The following is a 20603-nucleotide window of genomic DNA, read 5'->3' on the forward strand; positions in this document are numbered from 1 at the left end:
TCTCTCTCTCTCTCTCTCTCTCTCTCTCTCTCTTCCCAAGCTCAACAGCATTTTTTTTTTTCAAAAAAAACCCCATCAACAAATGATCCACAATTTGCGATAGCATCATTCCACCTATCAACAGAGGCCGAGTAAGTAAAGCAGCCTCTGATCTGAGGGACTGCATGTCATTGATTTACGGAGAGAGCCAGCCAGTGCGTAGGAATTCATTTGCCTTTCAAACAAGCCTCCACCTCTACTTTTCTCTGAGTTATCTTATCATATAAACAGGAGAGATGAAAGAGGGACATTAGTGCCACCACACCATCACAGGACCTTAACATCCCCCAAAACACGACAGATACAGCTGAGGTCTTTTTCACAATAGCTACTGTTACTGGGAAAGTGTGTGTGTGTGTGTGTGTGTGTGGTACAAAAGGCTGAAAGTGCAAACATATGAGTGGTCTGATGAAAGCCTACAATAACTTTTAGATTTAAAATCTCTGAATACATAATGATAAAAAAAAGCACATTTTTCAACACAACAAGGTCAAACAGCACCTGTTTAAGCTGATCAAAACAAAACAAAAATTGAATGTGGGAATGTCACCTTAGCAGATTCTTGTTTTTATCTCTGTTTGTCTCCTCACACTTTTGTGTTAAAACAAAGAGACGCAGTCAGACGCTGCTGTGGGAGTGATAAGAAAATACCTGCTGAGACACCCAAAGGGGTTGAAGAAACACTAAGAAAAAGAAACAAACCAGTCAATGAGACACACACACAAACACACACACACACACACGCGTGCAGTCTGACAGTCGTGCTTCACACTCCACTTGACACACTGACTGTCAAAAGGATGAATCTGATTTAATGCAGCTATCTTATGATATATAGCAGACGTGAATCTCTAATGCCGAATACTGAAAATAAATGATTTGCTGCTTTTAAAAGGCCAAATCAGTCAATTTTTTAACACATAAATTTAAAAGATACTCGCATATTTTCACAATTACAAAACTGACAAAGTCTCTATCATTAGAAATTTTACAAGGTTACCTGTATAAGAAAAGCTTTAACTCTTTCCCCCATAAAGATGACCTCACCTGTACCCTTAATGATGAGTTTCGACACCTCAGTATTAGAATAGGTACATGCAGATATCACCCTCACTGACCTTAAAAATGACAGAAACTGCTCAGTTCAGAAAAGAGGAATAATCGTTACTCATAGCAAGCATCCATGGAGGAAAGTGTTGACATCCTGCATTTTAGTTGCAAATTATCAGTCTTGTGTTAAGTTTCCAGAGAACACAAAAAAGTATCTTATGAGGGGAATTTATGTCCTTTCGCTGCCCGTTCAGAGGGCCTGATTAAGTGTATAAGGTGATGCTGAGTATAAACAGGCTCCACATAGTGAATGACAAGCACTTGCTATTGATCAAGCCTCTTTTCTCAGACCAGCTGATGTGAGGTAATTAATGACTCCATTTTCTTCTGTACCGCACACAGCAATTGGGTTTCATACAGCAAAACTACTGCTTCTCCAATGCTCCACCCAAGGGAGCTGTTTGAAAAAAAGAAAAAGAAAGAAAAAGCCAGGGCTAAAATATTCTGTTAACTCATGGTAAGAAAACACATGTGGCAGGAGAAAAATCAGATTCCTTCATAAAGCAAAAGTCAATATATTTTAGCAGTGAAACACACACACACGCTCTCTCCCATCTACACATAACACACACTCATACCCAATTGCAGTCCTCTATTCCATTCTCTCCATGGATCTATTTCTTGGTGTGAATCGGGTTCATCCTCTGGCCTCAGCCATTGAGAAAAGGTCAAGCAGCCGAGCAGAATGGCAATAACGCCCCTGAAATGGTACCATCAGTGGAACATGATTGATCAATTGAATTCCATAGCACAGAAAAATGTGGGATTAAGTAGAGTATTATACGCACAATGAGTTGAGGCATGATGTTCATTCCAAGTTCATTTCGCCTCCCTCCTCTGCTAGCGGATCAGGCAATCAATAGCGGCCTTGCATATCATATATCACCGCTGGCTCGCCCAGGAGAGAACATAATCTGCTGCAAATTTAGAATGACAGATTTGTACGGGAGCTAAAGCCCTCATCCGCTGTTGGTGGCGCAGTATAGGGAGGAAGGGGAGGGTGGTGGGAGGCAGCCAGGAGAGTGGAGGGGAATGCTGGCTGGAGGTTTTAGCTTTAGATCTTTTTTTTTTTTTTCATTCAGTGCTCAGGACATGATGAGTGAGCAGAGGGAGAGCTGCAGCCGCGGCAGTGGACTCCCTGGCCGAGTTGATAGGGTCAGAGATCAGAAGAACGAGGGAAGCACAGGCTCATTTGTTTATATAGAGTGTGACCAAGTGAGGAAATGCATATGATTGCCCCCGGACACCCCGTCCTCATTCGGCCCTGAGTCCCATCCCCACTCCATTCTGTTTTCCACAGGACAGGTAATATGTGGGGGATGGAAAGAGAAGGAAGAGAGACAGAGAGAGGGAAGGGTAATATGTTCAGGAAGAAATAGTACAGTTAAATAATGGCTCTCCATTTCCCGCCGGCAGAATGAGAGGCTCTGGATGTAATCGCCAGCCCTACTTTCTCTTCCTGAAGCACACGGTCTGCCTTACAAGTATATATTTGCACTGAAGGTAATCCATCAATTACCATGGACCTATCACATGATGACCATGCTGATGGTGGCTGCAAGGAGTGGCAGGGGGAAGGTAGAGGATTGCTTGAGTGAGTGTATGTGTGAGAGAAGGAAAGAGCGAGAGAGTAAGAGAGAGACAGGAAAAAACAGGGGGAGATAAAAGCCAGACATGATGGTGGGTTTCCCTGAATTTACTATTGCGCCTCATGCCATCACTATCACACCCGCTGAGCTCTAATATTTTTTTGTTTGTTTTTTTCCGTAATGCTAGCCTGCTAGAAGTAAAGTATGAAGCAAAAAGACTGGATCCACATCCTCATACCAGTGTTGCCCCCCTCGTCCCTTCCCTTTTTTTAATCTCTTCCTTTCTTTAGATGGCTCTGATGGTTCGGGCCCCGGCAGCGACTCTCAGGGCAGTGTGGAAAGTTTAAGAAAGCACCTGCGGGCGGATGCCTTCACCCAGCAGCAGCTGGAGGCCCTCGACCGTGTGTTTGAAAGGCCTTCTTATCCTGATGTCTTCCCCACCTCAGAACACATTAAACCCGAGCAGGTTCGACACACACACACACATTTCTCCCTACACAATAAGATTTACAGCATTTACACTGATTTCTAACAAGCTGTAGTGAACCCGCGAACGCTCTGACACAGGTGACAAAAAGCTCAGTGCAAATTCTTGCTTGAAGCAACCTGCAAACCCACAGCGTATAACAGCGGATAACCTTTATTTACATTCATTAGACTGTTAAACAACAAGAGACTATTAATTTTTCCATTGGAGCTCTATGTGGGTGCCCATGCAGCCTTAGCAGTGCCCTAATTGAGTTCATTTTCATCTCTCCGCGATCGTGGGGAATTACAGCGGCGATAAATCAGAGGGACAGCCCCTCAGCTGGCTATACAGCCCCTAATGCAGCTAATTACCAAAGTGATTTCTACGGCAAGATCAATACCAAAACGAATTGGAAATGACTTGCAATCACAAAGAGTGGAGGAGAAGGTATTAAAAAGGCGAGAGGGGGGTAGCGGAGGGGGGAGAAAAACGGCGTCAGAATGGTCCAGAAAAATCAGTTTTAATTTAATGTAATATTAATCAGATGGCTTTCCACTCTTTCTTTTTTCTCCCTGTTTCCAGAACCCCCTCCTTTTCTTAAACTGGTGAAAAGGTGGGATATTAGGCTATTAGGGGCTTGTCTGGTGTCTGCGTCAGGGCATTAAAAAGCCATTTTGAAGAGGCCAGGCTGAATAGGCCTCATCCCTCCCACACTTCTGGCAGCCATGTGGTCAGGTCATTCAGGCCCCTCTGCGCTTGCCACTCGCCCTCCGCCCAGCCCTGCCCAGCCCTACCCGCATCCCATCTGCATGACAAAATGACTCTTGTGCTGCTGAGGCCCAGTGGAATAGAGAGGAACATCCAGCCTAGTGCCAGGGAACAGTTGTAAGCACACAATTAGAGTTTATCTGGGATAGAGGCAGACAAGACTGGGGTCACCAGCTTGCCCCTGTGGGACCCCAACCCATTGAGACAAACAGATGCACGCACACACACACACTCTTTCAAATAAACACTCACAGACACTCTCACACACACACTTATCCTTTCAAAGAAAAGTTGTGTCAGGAAGTGTCATCTCATTAACAAACAGGATTCATCACAACTGCTAGCAGAGTCTTAACACGAGATTAAGGTTAATAAATATTTAAGACACTGGATGGTGGTTGAAGTTTTCTTCTCCAGTAAACTGTGAATGTGAATCTGTTAAAATAAAATTAATAAATAAAAAAGAAAGACGGCCAGAGTGGCACAGAATATTTTATAAGAGTGGAACAGGAATGCGACGAAAGCCTCCAATGTGACGTTTTAAAAAATACAAGTAAAAGTATAAAAACTCATGAAGTGAAAATTCACAATTTTAACATTTTATTAACCCAGTTTTATGTGTTCATCCTGAAGGCAAAGCACAAAGGGCTGTTTTTGAGGTTGTACTTGCCTTTAAAAAAAACACACCACATGTCTCTCCTGTAACAAAGCCCTGAATGTCTCCTCCCTTGACTGGTCACAGGGATGACTGCAGTGGAGCACAAAGAGCCAGCTGACACCCCGTCCTTTCACTCCTCTCCCAATCCCTCTCTCATCCCTCTCTCCCTTTCTGCCTTGCCCTCAGACAAGCTCTAATGCATGCATACATCATCATAGGTCTTGGTAAAGCACAAGGAGCAGGGGCAGGGGTGATGTTCGCAGAATTCACAGGAAATGTACAGCAGCAAACACGAGAGGGGCGTTCATCGTGACATTGTTTTTTATATGTCGTCACCTAAACTAGGAAATCTGATCTAAATCCAAGAGCGATTTTAACCAGATCATGACCTGATCTGGTGGAATGTAAAATTTAATTAAAGCAGTGTGAATTGCTGTCTTCGATTCCCACCTGCTCACACATGGGTTTTTTTTTTTTTCGTCTACAGGCGAATGAGTACACTCTCCCGTCCCTGAACACTGGCCTGGAAGATGTGAAGCCGAGCCTCTCCACCAGTGCCAGCTCTGACCTCGCCTCTAGCGTCTCCCAGAGCTACTCTGTTGTGACAGGTACAATCTGACTCATGCTACACTGACGCCTAAAAGAATACACACAGTGCAGCAACAAAATACACCGGCACCAAGATGGTCGAACTGTGCGTTCTTTATGATGCCAAACTCTTGAAAAAGTTTCCCAGGTTAACCAGTTCTAATTGTTTTTTTTTAAATACCACCAAACTGTCATTTTACCATCAGTTTACTGATCACTTTTTTAGGGTTCCTATTTTAAAAAGACATCTCGCTCTTATCTAAACTTCTACATCATCACTGAATCATTAAGATTTTGATTGCCACTCCCTGATGGCGTGCACATTTTTCCAGCCATATAAAGTTATCACCCATGTCTTTTTTTTTTTTTTACATAAAGCTCTTTCAAGGCACTTTTTGGGGTGCTCTGTGTATTTCTAAGGGACGGGCTGAGGTAATATATCATCTGAGTCCATTAAATCCCACAGGTCTTTCACGCAACGCTCCTAACTGGCCATTGTGTTAGCCTGGATTGGCCCGCTAACAGATTGACTGGGAGCACTTCTCATAAGAGACAGCTGCTGTTCTCGCCACGACATGACGTTGTCATCAAACGCTATCATAGCCTGTTGATTGACAGCGGCTGGAATAGCACTGTGACTGGCTGGCTGCCTTATGCTGTGGAGAGAGAGAAAGAGAGAGAGAAATATATAGAGAGAGAAAGGGGCATTTTTTGCCAAATCATTTGCACTGAGAGTCAACAGGTAATTGCAGGTGCAATGTGTTAACTATCTTGCAGTGTCTGTATCAAACATCCCCTGTGTTGGACCGAGTCTGTGGTTGCTTTGCTGTCCAGGTTGATGGACATCTGGTTAATTGAAATATTGTGTCGTTGTTGCTGTTGAGGGTGTTTCCCAAGGGAGGTTAGGTTTACTGATGGCCACATTGGCTCGAGAATAATTATGAGCCTTTTAATAAAAGGCTCATAATTATGCAGTGGGAATCAGAGTCAAGGAGTGTGCTTTGTGTGTCTGTGCATGTGTGTGTGTGTCTGTGAGAGAGAGTGAGAGAGAGAGAGAGAGAGAGAGAGAGAGAGAGAGAGAGAGAGAGAGAGTCTAAGTAAAGAAGAGGAAGTTTGAAAACTACAGCGGCCTTTTCATATGATCCCAATAGTTCAGCCACACACTCAGGCACAGAGCTATGGGAAAAGAAAGAACCCCTTTTTATTCCTGAACATGTGGGAGGTAGCTTTGCCCCAGAAAGTCGGGCCTCAGGAGAAGAAAGGTGTGTTTTTCCCTTTTATGGCGGGCTCCTCCTATGAAAGTGGTCTCGCTCTGGTGAGCACACTCATAGCAGGTGGCCTCCAAGCCACCTGGGGGCCTGGGGGGCCTCCTAAAGCGATACATGCAAGGGTTTCGCCCAGAGTAAAGAGGGAATGAACTAGCAAAACTTTTCTGAAAGTGATATATGACAACATGTTTTGGTACAGCCATTTTAAAGATGTGTTTTGAATATATTGAGCACCAAATTAAACTCAGAAGTAATATCCTGTAAACTTTTATTACCCAATTTTCACAGCTATGCAAAGTAATGCATGAGGCATTTGATTGTGTGTAGGTTGTTAGTGCATAATATTATTTTTCCTTCCATTAGCAAACCCTGTAAATAGGAATGTATGCCAAGGCTGAAAAAATGCTAAATTACCTTCCTCACTTAGGCTGGGATCCAATTATCAATAAATTATGCTCTCATACTGGATGGAGCTATGAGATTATATTCATTCTTTAAATGTTTTCTGCTCCCAATTAAAATTCATACAGTTATTGATCTTGTTGATTTTTATGTCCTGAAATTTGCATAATCTATTAAAGATGAATGATTAATGAAGTGCTCAGCTTTGCATTACAGGAGCGCTATAACGAAAGCACGGTCGGCCATCTTTTGTGTCCCGAATGTGTGAAAGAGAAGGTTACCTTGGAGGCAACAAAAATAGGGAGACATTGATCGCACTTTTTTGCACCACTTACTAAGATGCAACAAATATTACTTAAAAAAATATTATTTTACATATATCTATATATCATTTTATATATGTAGATATAAAATCCTAAGAAATTATTCTTAAAAGTCTTTTGGATTGCTTTAAAAATGCATTGAATGTAGCTACTGCTAAAATTACAAAAGATATCACATTTAAATGAATGATTTTATACACACTATATAGAAAAAAGTACTGGGCCACCTACACATTGCATCTGTAGGAGCTGCTTGGCCATGAAACTCCTGGAGCACAGTTTTTGTACTGATGTTAATGCCACAGGAGGCTCGGAGATCTGCAGTCACTGAGTCAGCAGATCTTTGGCAAACTTTCACACACTAGTCAGCTCATAACTCATGGACCCCGACCTGTAAGTTCACGTGGTCTATTCTAGCAGTTTGTAGCTAAGTTTCTGTGTTTCTCAATGCTTACGATTTGCAGTAATACCACTTACAGCTAATAATCGGATCCCATTACAGTACCATGCTCAAATTGAGCGAGCTATTTAGGACCCAGTCAACTCTGCATAGCTAGGTGCTTAGTTTTATACAGCTGTGGCTACACTGCATATTCACTATTTTTGAACATGTACTGTATTTCCTTATCACCTTATCCTTAACATGATTCAGCTCTAGTGTTTGGCTCCAATCCATCGTTTGTGTACCTGCAGTTTTCTATTGATGCTCAAAGAAAGTCAGAAACTTACATTCAGACACGTGCAGTGGTCTCTGTGCAGGCTGGGCCAACAGAGCCTGTGGGATTGGCAGGTGTAAAGTGGCTCCACTCTGGCTACAACAAATCTAGCAGGTGTGAAACGCTGTTGCTTTTTCAATTTCTTTTTTACTTATTTATCTATATATTTCTCACTTTATGCACAAAAACATATAAAGTGCCGAGTGCCTTCTTTCAGGTTAATTTCTGCTGAAATACAAATCAGAATCTGAAGCTGTTTTTATGAGTTGGCAGTACCAGCTTTTCTCTGCTGGGTGGCAAACAACAAGCAGCCACCTAACTTGCAATGCCTGCTGTGTGGCCTGGTGACAAATGGCTCTTCTCAGCTCAGTTAACGCCTGCAGCCCCAAGACTGGAAATTAATGTTTATATCACCCCGTCGCTAGCACGCTAACCTTTGAGCACACATTTGATAATGAATCACTTTAAACCTCTAAATGGGGAATTGAAGCTATTTTTGCCTGCATTTGTTTTTCCACAGTTTCCACCTTTTACAAATGTTCTTCTGGGGGTTTTTTGGGGTTTTTTTTGGTGTAAGTAGTTGTAAATTACCAAAGCTTGAATGGAAGAAAGCAAATCCAGAGGTTGAAATGCTGTGATACAAACATGAATGTGTCCCTGTCTGGGTAAAATTAGAATTTTATTATCTGTCAGCACAGAAAGGAAGTTTTGCATGCATGAAAAAGTTATCTGTAGATTGAATGTCAGCCTTTCTAAACAAGAGTTCTCCGAGTAAATGGTTTGTGCAGCAAAGTTCCTCGGTGCACGTTTAAAAATGAAATGCTCACTTCAGAGAAGCCTTTTGTAGCTATATCTGGAAGCATCACTCGGAGGATTGCTGTAGGTTCTTAACAGTCCATTTCTATGGTTGATGGGGTCTCGATGTAGTATCAGTGGTGGAGCAGAGACAGCTATTGGAGAACTCTATACCATCTCCGCTCATTCAAAGATGTGTTTGCTGAGGAGAAAAGTCCCCAAGGACCCTGAGTTTATCTTCCATCTCCATCATCAGGGCCTTCGATTTGACAGGCTCCCTTTACCCAGGCGCTGCCTTGTCTCCAGGACAATAAGCAACACCATGTCTGATTAGTTTCAGAGTTCAGTGGTCTTGAACGCAGCATTTGTATCGGTTGTTGTTGCGTTGTAACCCCTGTCTGTTTGACAACGGTTGCTCGGGCGCTGAGAAAACGGAAGCCTACAGTAGTATGGAGGAAGTCTCAGATTCAGTGTAAACAGGCTTGACCTTGACTTCATGTTAGACATCCTCATTCGCAAAATTAAAGTCCCAGCATGCATAGAGTAAGAGCGCAAACCATACTTAACTAATGTTAGTCCCTTGATGATTTCACGCTTGAATTAATACAGGATATATCATGAATTCACAGTTAGACTTTTCAGAAATATTGTTTGGCACAACATCACATTCAGATTCCAAAAGCTGGCAGACAGGACAGGGTTTAGTCTCGGTTTTTGATGCCTTGTGGCACTTAAGTCCTAAATGAAGGTAAATAAAGCCAAATGTACCTGAAATCGATACAGTTTGGTGGATAATTTTGAGTAACCATCCCTTGATTGGTGATCTATTAAAAATTAACTGAAGCCGTAGTCGGTGAACAGCAGGAATTTACGGTACATCCAGATGTATTAACTCGTCATTAGTGTTTCTTTAGCGTAACGTACTTTGTACCCCAATTATAAACTGTTACCAGTGAAGAAAATAACCTGGCAACGGGGTGTTTCTAATAATAGCGCGCATGAGCAAGGTGCACATAAAAAAGCCCTCTGAATCCACTGCTGCACAGTTGGTTCATTTTTTTAAACCGCAACACACAATAAAGACAAAGAGAATCAAATTATTTTCTTTTTTAAAAATCTGACTGTCATAAAGCTGTTTTACACTGCGGGCTCTCTCTAGTGGAGATTTGTGTTTGGTTCATGGGTTTACACTTGATGTCATCGTGATTTCATGGCTCAGGTGCAGGTGGAATATGATGCTTTGCTGTGTTTCTGAAACAAGCTAGCTGCTAGCATTGTCCTCAGCAGTATTATTTTTTCTTGTAACTGGACTTTTGAGAGCTGTTTGAACTTCAAGGGCTTTAACAGACTACATGTTGGCTATAATTAACTGAAGAGCAGAACTAAGCACAAGGGATTTGCCGTCATTCCTAAATGTAGACCCAGTTTTCCAATATAACTTATGACATACTTGGGCAGTACATGTGACAACATTTTGGTCCATCCAATTAAATGGAAAGCCCACTCATTAGAATACTTCTGTTCATGCCAAAGATTCGGGGCAAATGTTCCTTTTAATGATCTGATCATATGTTAGAAAAGATTGTACATTGTTCACACTGTGTCTTTTCCCCATAGTGTTGTCATTTTTCTAAGAAAAGATTCACTCTAATTGCAGTACTTCTGTCTAAATCCACATTTTTAGCTATCACCAAGACAAAGAAGGAGAATAACGTTAGGAGAGCCTACAATTTTATTTTTCTGCTCCTACGGAAAAGTAGTGAGCAACATTGCCTGTTTCTCTGGAATTAGGTTCTTATGGTTGACATTGTTGCACTCCCCTTCCATTGAGCAGCCCTTATCTTAATGAGGAATCGCAACACACAGTCCTGTTGTAAAACAACAATGATGGGAGAAGCAGCTAATGAGGCTATCATGGTGTCGGGAAAGAGCCATCTCTCCCTGCAGGCCCCCGCAAAAACACAACAGGCTTGCAGTGGGCACGGAGAGGCCAGAAACAGAGCTCACATTGATTGCACAGGTTCGAGAGGCAGAGACGCTGAAATGAAAGATGCCAAGACTCATCAGCCAAATTAGATCAAAGTGCAGAGTTTTGAACTGTCTACAAGCCGGCTGCTTGGTTATTTGTGGGAGTGATTTTGTTGTGAGAAAGCAGCCGTGAGATTATGTTGTTTGTTTTCCCAAAACCTTGGGGAAATTTTTTGCGCATTTGAGCTTGATTGATCAGGCGCGATGTGTTGTTGCAACATTTCACTGGTGTACATTTCCACTTAGTTGAATGAATTACCGCTAGGTGCATATGAGATTATTATTATAAGCCATGTAAATGAACAAATCAAGTGGTAAAGACTGCTTATCTATTCAGTATTCATATAAAATGTCTGCTTGTGAGTTCTTAAAAGATAGCAAGTTAATGTATTGCTCCTAATTCTTTGGGCTCCCTTTAATTAATACGTTAAATCGGATAGGGATTTGTAGTCCCCTCTTTCTTTAATTACGAGCGTCTATGTCAGCGACAGATCTAATTTTTTTGTTTTTTGCTGTTACCCGTCTACGCTTGAGTTTGGACATCTACACAGCTATAAATCCATCTCACCATACTTGTGAGTGACTGACATAAACGTATGTACAGATTGTGTGGAGTTGTATGTCTGCATTGTATCAATTTTTTTTCTTTTTCTTTTTCTTTTTTTCCCCCCACCTGCCAGACTCTCACCCGTCATATCCACCTTCCATGTGTGTAAAGCGAGAGCCCCATGAGGCATCCTTTGCCCCCTTCACCCCCTCCTCTGTTGGGGATTCTGCTCTAGCTGACATCTTGCCCCACCAGTCCAGCCTCTCAGTAGATGCATCTACTCCCAGCTACCTTGCCCATGCTCACAGCTCCTGCTACAGCCAGTATGCCAGCCAGCCCTTTATAGCAGGTACAACTTTTCCCACAAGGCCCCATAGCCGGATAATAATTCAAATTATTTCTTTATTCACTCTGTGCTCACTTTTAGTCTCAGTTCTCAGTTATGTACAAATTAAAGTGGATGCCTCCCCTGTTGCTCTTTTTGGGCCCTGCAGTTGTGTACACAGGAGCAAAGTTGAACGTTTGGCTCTCATTAAGAGCAGACGATCTCTACCCTTTCCCTCCGTGCTTTGCTCTGCATTTGACCCCCTGCTCGTCTCTCACTGTCACAGTAGACTTTCTGGTCCTTACAGCCTCATGACAGGGCCAAAGTGTAGGGGGCCACAGGAGGCCAAAACAGGGGGTTTCAAAGGCGCAGATATAGGCTGATACTGGGGCCCGCCTTAAACCCATAGCTGCCAGTCATGTGTGCCCCTTCATCTAGCTGGGTTGCTGTCAGGGTTAATTAAAGGGCTGAATATAAAGCAGAGGCCAGCGTGATGCTGTCATTGGCCTGATGCTCCTAACACTGCTTTTGACACTAGTATGCTATGTTTTGTTGTAGTGTCATGATATTGATATGTGACCCCAGGAGAGATATAAATATATATAATTGGACAGCAGACATTTTACATATTTCTGAACATTTTTGGAAAATCTCTGGTTTTGCTTTTACAAAGTGAGCGTGCCTAAGAAACAGGATGAGTCGATGTATTGTGACAGACAGGGGCACTGCTTGTTATTCTCAGTGGCTATATGCATCACTTCACTTTGAATTTTTGATTTTTGTGTTTATGTACAAGACGTTTCCAAAAGCAATATGCTTCGAAGGAAGGTTTTCATTTCCATCTTTTATCATCAATTTAATGACAAAACTCTTTCATGTTGCTCAATGTAGAAACTTATCCGTAATGTTTACTGGCAGCACATTTTTTTCTTCTTCCAGAACAATTTTAGTTTGCATCAGCTCGGTTATGACATAGCACACGCCTTTTCTTTTTCTTTTTTTGTGGCTTTTTATTCTTGTGATTGGGCACTCACTAAAAAACCTCAAATCCAGGACAGAGCAAGCTGAGTGCTACACACCCTGGACTGGTTTCAGCTTAAACCCACTCTCTCAAGTAGAATATACATTTAACTCTTCTCCTCGTGACCATCCTTGTGATACAGATCCTCCTTCTGTGTGTCTGCAGGTCGAGATATGGCTAGTACCACCTTACCTGGCTACCCACCTCATGTCCCCCCCACAGGACAAGGCAGCTACCCCACATCCACACTTGCTGGAATGGTTCCCGGTAGGTGATATAGTTAATTCTAACATATTTGCAACACATAGTACCTGTCAGGTTGATACTGTAAAATTTACGGTCACTTAACCCTACAAAAAAAAACCCCCAAAAACATCAAACATAAATTCACTGTTGAGACAGCAAGGACACTTTAAATCATTGCTTTTGACTCACAGGATTGAAGAAAGCTTGTTATAGCTTTGTTAGACTGCGGTTAGCGTGTGGTTAGCGTCTGTGGATGAGGACATTAGATGAACTCGATAGGCGATCACCACAATCAGTGGCCGTGAGATAGGACAGTTCCTCTCAGTTACACTCCAGCTCCCAGCGCTCATTACCCTCGCCATGTCCACACAGCGCACTCTCACCAGCCCCATCGATAAACACTGCTTTTGCTCCTCTCCTCGCCTCCCCGGACACCCAGGGCTGCAGAGCGTATCTCTTTCCCCTCTACTTAACCTGCAGTTCAGGTTCACAGCAAACAGTTAAGGGTCAAAACACAGAGGCGTGGAGGGCCTGTAAATATTTAAATCACTATCTCTCTCAGGGATGAGCTTAAGTTACACAACCAGCGGTGAAGATGCTGCCAGCATGTGTAGATCTGTGCTCCAAACAACTCAAAACACAATTCCCTTTATTGCGGCGTGACATGTGCCTAACACTGACAAACAATCAAAGCAGCCGTGTAGCATTAGCACGTGATTTTAGCCTATAGATAGAGGTCAAAACACATATCTCAAACATATGTGTGTTTTATACAACTGGAAAGTGTGTATAGACACCCCCCAAAAAAGTAGAAAAACACAGCAAAACCTTCTTAATCCAGGGGTTGTGGGTTTTTTTGTTTTTTTTCACCCAGTGGCGAATAACTAAGATTTAGTGACCGGCCCCAAACACCGTTAAAGCAAAGGCCATTCTTCAGCAGCTTCATATAAAACCCAGCCTTTATAGTGCCATAAAAGAAAGAAACCTGTGGGCCTGCAGCATCGCTCTGTGATAGCCCCTCACCCTCCCATGCTTCTCACTACAACCTGCAGGGAGAGGACAATGACAGAGGGTCTGAAGCAAAGTGTGACTGCCTACAAGCAGGACAACAGTCCAAACTTACACACAGAACAGAGCAGGCAATAAAACAATTAACTCACCTGAAGGGACTCTGGAGAAGCTGTACAGACGTCCAGAGAACTGATGTGTCAGTAATATTGTTGTGGGAAAAAAATCAAATGTAACTGTAGTGTATGCTTTTGAATTTTTCTGTTTATTAGCTTCTTATGAATATGTATTTTTACCATTTTGTTCCCTAGGAGGGGATTTTTCTGGAAACCCCTACTCTCATCCACAATACACAACTTACAATGAAGCCTGGCGGTTCAGCAATCCAGCGTTATTAAGTAAGTGTCTGACATCATTAAAAAAACTGTCATGCTGAACATGCTCTAAAATTGAAATCCTATTTAAAACCTAAAAAGTCAGTCTCTGAATATTCAGCGCATCCTCAGAACTTTTACACACGTGTCTTACATCATGTTTGACCTCGTGGTTTCCAACGGTTCGTTCTTCTGTTAACTTTCAGGTTCCCCTTATTATTATAGTGCCGCATCCCGTGGCTCCGCACCTCCCACTGCTGCCACTGCCTACGACCGCCACTAGTTACACCAGAGACCAGCTCAAACTGCAGGGCCAGAGCTTCGGCCTCCATATTGTCCCTGTCTGAGAAACACTGAGGTCAAAGGGAAGCGAGGTGGAATCCTAAATGAAACCCCCGTCAGCAAGTGCGTTGTGAAGGAAGGATGGCCGAGGTCGACGCAGATGCACCCAGCTTCAGCGTCTCACACACACTTTGGGTCAAAAGGGCCCGGGGGCATTCAGAACTCACCTGTCATGCCCTTATTCTCTCACAGGCCTGAGCGTTTCCAGAATGACTTTAAGAGATTATATAAATATATATATTATAACATATAAATTGAAGAAAAACAGTGTGAAGAAAACCATGTGGAAAAAATGTCGTGGGTTTTTAATTTTTGTTTCTTTGCTGTTGTTGTTGTTGTTGTTGTTATTTTATTCATGGATCGTCACATTCCTTTATGTAATGAACTGCAGTATTTTTCTGCTCTGAAGACAGACGTCCAGGGGGAGATGACAGTGGTCCTATAGCTTAACAATGTAGCGAATTAAACCAGTGTTGTGGGCCCCTCTGACCATTAACGAGATCCTGGCTCCATAATGTAGAGCGGGCTTTACTCTGGTGCTTTGATGAACTTTTCTGCTCCCATTTCTCTGATAACACTTAAATTATAAGACGAACACAGCATGCCCTGCAGCGTTTACTGACCCTGGCGACATCGCGCTCCCCGTGGCAAACAATCAGATGTAAAAATGTAAATCATTTTGCAAAGTATTAAAAATGTGGTGACCGTGATCTTAAAATGGTCTTGCCAGAATTTGAAATACTTTAAATTATATTTTCTGTTACATTTTTTTTAATATAAACAACAATTTTTCAGAACGGCTGTCACATTTCCCTCATGTCCATGTACGTGCGCAGTGTCATCCTTTGCTCTCTTTTTTTTGCACTATAACCTCAGCTTTTTTCTCTTTTTTTGTGGTACATTCACCTACAATTAACCATTTTATAAGCATAAGTTGAAAATATATATGTTGCATTCTTAGAAAAACACAAAGTTAACAAGCTAACAGACCCGTTTGCGTATGAACATCTTTTTTCCAAGTAAAAGTGAAGCCATAACTCTTTGGCTACATGAGCAAATCCTTTCAGTTCAACTGTATCTCATTCAGCTACTTAGTCATGCCAATAGATGCCTACACAGTTTAGAAAGCTGCATGCAGTTGTGCAAACCGACTGCAAATTAGCTTCAACAATTGCCTTACAGACCAGTTTTTTTAAAACATAAATTCATGCCTGTTAATTGAAATTAATTGCCTTTAAAAACACAGACTCACCACCCTCCACGAAGTTAGGTTCCACTCTCCGTAGGGGCTGAAAGGAAATACTGACTCATTTTAAGTTTTGGAAAATATTTTGTGAATGTACTCTTAACTACATTTGCCAAAGACTTAGTTTGATATTTAATATTTTATTTACAGTATATGTATGCATAAATAAAGCAGTATTATCTTTTAAATAAGTCAACACTGAACATGTATGTCATGGCATTTCAGCTGGTGAACATCATGCTGCATTTGTAGTGCGAAAGGAGAACTTCAGTGATCTAATATTCCACTAACTGCAATGAAATGCTGCTTTATAGAAGGATTTGTGAATAATGTGAAGACAATTCTCTGTAAATATATTGTCACTCACACACACACGCACACACACACAGACACAAACACACCATCGCAGTATCATACTAATGTACTGGTTCCCTTTGTAGATATACAGACTGAAAAAAAACATGCATTACATTTGTGTCTAAATGTAATGTTGTGCTCTGAGGAATGGCACAACAGCTGTTTAACCTATGGCTACATCAATAGCAGGTTCCAGATGCTAACATCACATAGGTTGTCTTTGTCATTTTATTTTATTTTCATGATATTGTCATGATGATGTTTTATGTCACTATGCAATGAGTTCAATGGCTTTCTGTATCATCTTTTGTTGTATAGAATAAGTTATCCCCATTGAGAACAGCATAAAAGCTGCAAAAGTACAACAGACCTCCAGTGTGACATAATTATTCTCTAGTTTTTACGTTTGCTCCGCAAATTCCCTGAAATTAAGATGCGATCAAACTGATGTCCTTGGCAACAATCAAAGATATTGTCCTGTTTGCTATTTGTAGATGTCGTGCTCATTATGTTACTCCAAATTACAGTGATCTGTGCCTCGATGTAAAGAAACACGCCCATACTTCTTCCCCTCCACTCTCTCAACTCTGCTGCTGACAGTTTAGCAGAAGACATAAAAAAAAAAAACTTTTATTTTATTTAATTCCATACAAGCTAATGCATCTTCTGGTACCAGGGTTAAGTGTCATTGCTGAGGGCACCAGATAACAGAGAAATAGACTGCAGTTCTGCTCTTCAAGAGAAGCTATCCTCTACAAATTGCACTTGGGATTTTAACTATTTCTGTCTACTTGCATCTGAGAGGGAAACACTGGTGCAGAGTGCATGCCACCATCATTCAAGCAAAATCTTTGCTTTATGAAGTGGAGCACCTTTGCAGGAATGGGCCCTGTGCCGTTGTAAAGATGATACAGGAGATGTGTCATGGACATAAAAAGGATTTCTGATGAAAATCTATATGGAAAGCCTTGTGGCCTCAATCATTGTTTCAGTTCTGTTCCAATTCTTTTTGTGCACATGAGAAATAAATTCTTTTATATGTCTGTCGTTGACTCGGTGTCCCCTCATTATTAACCCCATAAGAAAATGATTCAGAGTTCAAGGTTCCCGGCGAGCGTTCCTGCTGCTGGTGTATTGACGTTTGACTTTATGAACAGTCAGTAATCCACGAGGCGCTCTCTAAGAGGAAATAGACAAAGGTTGCACAACGTAGCACAGTTTGTGCGTGTTGGTGTTTAGATCTCTGAAGAAATCCTTTAAATCGTGACTGCTGTTTAAAATTTCCTATTCCCGTGTTTAAGGGAAGAATTGCCTTTGCTGGAGGAAAGAGAAGTGTTAAACAAAGAAGCAGGACAGTTGGGAAGGCAGGCGAGCAATGACTCCAGTATATTTAATGATGCATTGGTTTCATTCTGCTATACCACACTGGTGCTGCCTCACTTCCACTTTCTACTCTGAAACACACAAGCCCAGCCAGTTGTAATTCAATTTCTTTGCCTCCTCTGCCTATTGTTTATTTCATGGATCCCCTGTGAAGCATCAAAAGCTTCTGTTTCTGTCAGCCCATAACTGTCCTATGTGTTTGTCATTCAGGCCTTGTTAAAAGATAAAATACACACCCACATACACACACATGCGCGCTAACACTCCCTCTTCTCCCAGCTGAGTATTCCCAGTGGTAAAATTATTCCATTTAGATGGGAACTTTTTTGTCACTACCCTGTCTAAATTGGCATATCTGGCTCTCTCGTAGAAACCAATAAACTGTGAACCCGGATGCATCTGTCAGTCAAGCTCATCTTTACTTTAGAGGGCCAGATGACAACAACAGGAGAAGAGACACACACCAGCAGAATGGAGCCCACTGATTGGCTCTCATCAGTTAGGCATTACGAAAAGCACCTGTCATCCTCAGGGCTTCTCAAACCCACACAGAGAGGCCCTGCCATGGGGGCCAGCGGGCCTCGTGCAAGATTTACTCAAACACTTCACCCTTATTGTCAGCTTGGCTTGGTGATGCCCTATAGCTAGGCCTATTTGGCATGATTCATGCCTGTCACTGATAATATGAACAGCAAAATAAGACACTGGTAGGTGGACACAGTCTGAAGCAACTGCATTACATTTCACATATGTGAAAGTTTATATATTGTCAGATGCAAAATGTGAAAAAGTACCATTCGGACCCACAATATAACAGTGAGATTTTAACATTACAGATTATTCATCACATCAGATCTAAAAATGGAAATCATACATAAGCCTATAACATGCAAAGTGTGCCCTTATTTGAAAAAAATAAGGTCCCATACTCAAAAGTTTCAAACATTCTCATTTAAATAACTGCTCAAATTTCATGTGCTGCAAAACTTTTTTTCTCCCTTGTATTTATATAATATTTCAAAGGCTAGGAACAACCTGATAAAATGGCATAATGCACACATACATAGTTATCAATACCTGCAGCAAGACCTGCTACAGTAACAAACTGTTCTGAAAAATTACAATTTTTGAATGTAAAACTGTACATGATCATTTAAAAGCATATTTACAAAGTATATTTATCTGAAGTATTTTGAAATGTTTGTATTAGCACTAAGATTTTTCCACCAGAGCTAACAAGGTGTTTCCTTTGAAAGCAACAAGCAAACAACTAAGTACAGCACAAAGCCAGGGAAAACTATGTTTAATGTTTTTATCCCTTGGATAAACATCTACAATCTGAGACTCGATGAATTTCGCGGTGTCAAACGAGTGCAGCATTGTTCGGGGAAGAGGAGCGGTGGTGGTCTAGCAGTGACGTCCTGTCATCTGCCTGCATGGGAGCCTGTCATCAGCCTCATCATGTGGCTGTCATAGTTGATGCTAGTGAGGGGAGAGGCCAACCCTGCTGTGTCAATCAACGGGCCCTCATTAGAAGCAACTTTAATTAGTGGCTGCACGGGTGCAGTATTGTTCACAATGCTGCCTTCGTTAACTCTGTTAATCCCAAATGGATTTGTGTTGGGAAGAGGAAGCGGCACAGTGGTCCAGTGTTTTATCCCTGAGTTGCTATGCGGTGGGGGTTAAAAAGATTTCTATGCTGTGTTGAATATGCGTACAATAAGTAGATGTAAAAGTGTTTAAGTGTCCCCGAGCAAGTAGATGTGTGATGTGTAGTAATTTGCTCAAGGATGAAAAGTATTAAGAGTTTCATCTCACGTTACTGTTATATCCACATTTAAACAATTTCTGTACAGTTTCTTAAATAACCTTTGTCTATACTAATAACTGTATACCAATATATCATACACATTCATTGAGTGTGAACGTGCAAATGAGAAACAAATGCTGCTTGAAGAAAATAGTTTGGAGAATGGGCAGAAATGGCAAAAAATAAGACCTGAAATTTCTGCCACTGACAGTTTTTGAGGCTAGCTGTTGTGGCTTAATTTTTGTAGTTGATCAGACCCACTCAGGAAGCTTACTTGGTGTGTGTTTTGCTGTTTCAAAGCCCTTCTCTTCTGCTCATCCAAACTAAAAGACAATCCCCAAACAGAATCGTCAGTGTTTCCAATTTTCTCTTTTTTATGTGCCTTAAAATGCTCTGGGAGCTTGGACGCTGGGCTTAAATTTAGCAAAAGTTACACAAAAACATGTAATTGTTCATGTACTTTAGTGTGTCACGGGAGCCAAAGAGTTCAAGCCTGTTCGCTGATGATCTCGATCCTGACAGAACAGTGATTATGAGGTTATTTTCACTGTCAGCGGGTGAGACCATCCAGGCGACAAGAACATGACTTTGTGATGTTTGTAATGAGTGAGCATTGATTGACTCAACGCAGCCTAAAGAGGTCTCCTCCATGTTCAAGCTCAAAGGATGCTGATGCTCTTTGTGCATCCTCGTACTGTCGCATAGTTCTCAATTAGAATAATGAGGAGCCAAAGAGCTGTCTGGAGAAATGCAATTGCTGCCTTTCTCAACCCAGGCCTCATCTGCCAACTATATGCTATTATACCATTCCCATCCCTGTTAGATCAGTCAGCAGTGCACAGCAATTTCCCTTCAGGAGCTAAATTATCACTTTGAATGGCCATTGTGCGACACATTGTGTAATTAAGCACTAAATATGCCTTGCTACCTGATTATGTCACTCTCCAAAAGAGCCGAGGAGCTGTGGGGCGAGAAATGGTGGTCTTGTGTTTGTGCGTGCATATCAAGCAATGGGGAGGGATTTGTAGTTGGAGAGGAAGTGTGTAGGGGCGTAACAAAAGGCCGAAATGTATAAAATAGGGTAGCACTGACCTGCGTGCCCCCTTCAAGCTGAGAGAGCGTCTTCTGTCTGACAGAAGCCCAGCCGGATGGGGAGGGGCGGCTGATTTGTTTGAGTCCCAACTGTTTTGG

At 41.9% G+C, this 20603-nt stretch overlaps 1 protein-coding gene across 8 annotated transcripts in view; it reads left to right on the forward strand.

Moving 5' to 3' along the window:
- The window catches only part of pax2a (paired box 2a), a 29944-nt gene extending 12679 nt beyond the window's left edge, over positions 1-17265 (forward strand). For 4 of the 8 annotated variants that reach the window (XM_084948583.1, XM_084948581.1, XM_084948584.1 and 1 more), the window contains 5 exons: positions 3029-3204; positions 5121-5241; positions 12812-12913; positions 14212-14298; positions 14481-17265. In XM_084948583.1, coding sequence (XP_084804709.1) covers positions 3029-3204; positions 5121-5241; positions 12812-12913; positions 14212-14298; positions 14481-14557 — 563 coding nt within the window. In that variant the 3' untranslated portion in view covers positions 14558-17265. Of the gene's footprint in view, positions 1-3028; positions 3205-5120; positions 5242-11433; positions 11650-12811; positions 12914-14211; positions 14299-14480 lie in introns of all 8 variants that reach the window. The other 4 variants (XM_084948587.1, XM_084948589.1, XM_084948586.1 and 1 more) reach the window with 3 other exon arrangements.
- Positions 17266-20603: the final 3338 nt, after the last annotated feature.

Source organism: Perissodus microlepis, chromosome 13 (genome assembly GCF_051167445.1).
Source record: "Perissodus microlepis isolate ML-2025 ecotype Zambia chromosome 13, ASM5116744v1, whole genome shotgun sequence".
In the NCBI taxonomy this organism is placed as follows: Eukaryota; Metazoa; Chordata; class Actinopteri; order Cichliformes; family Cichlidae; genus Perissodus; species Perissodus microlepis.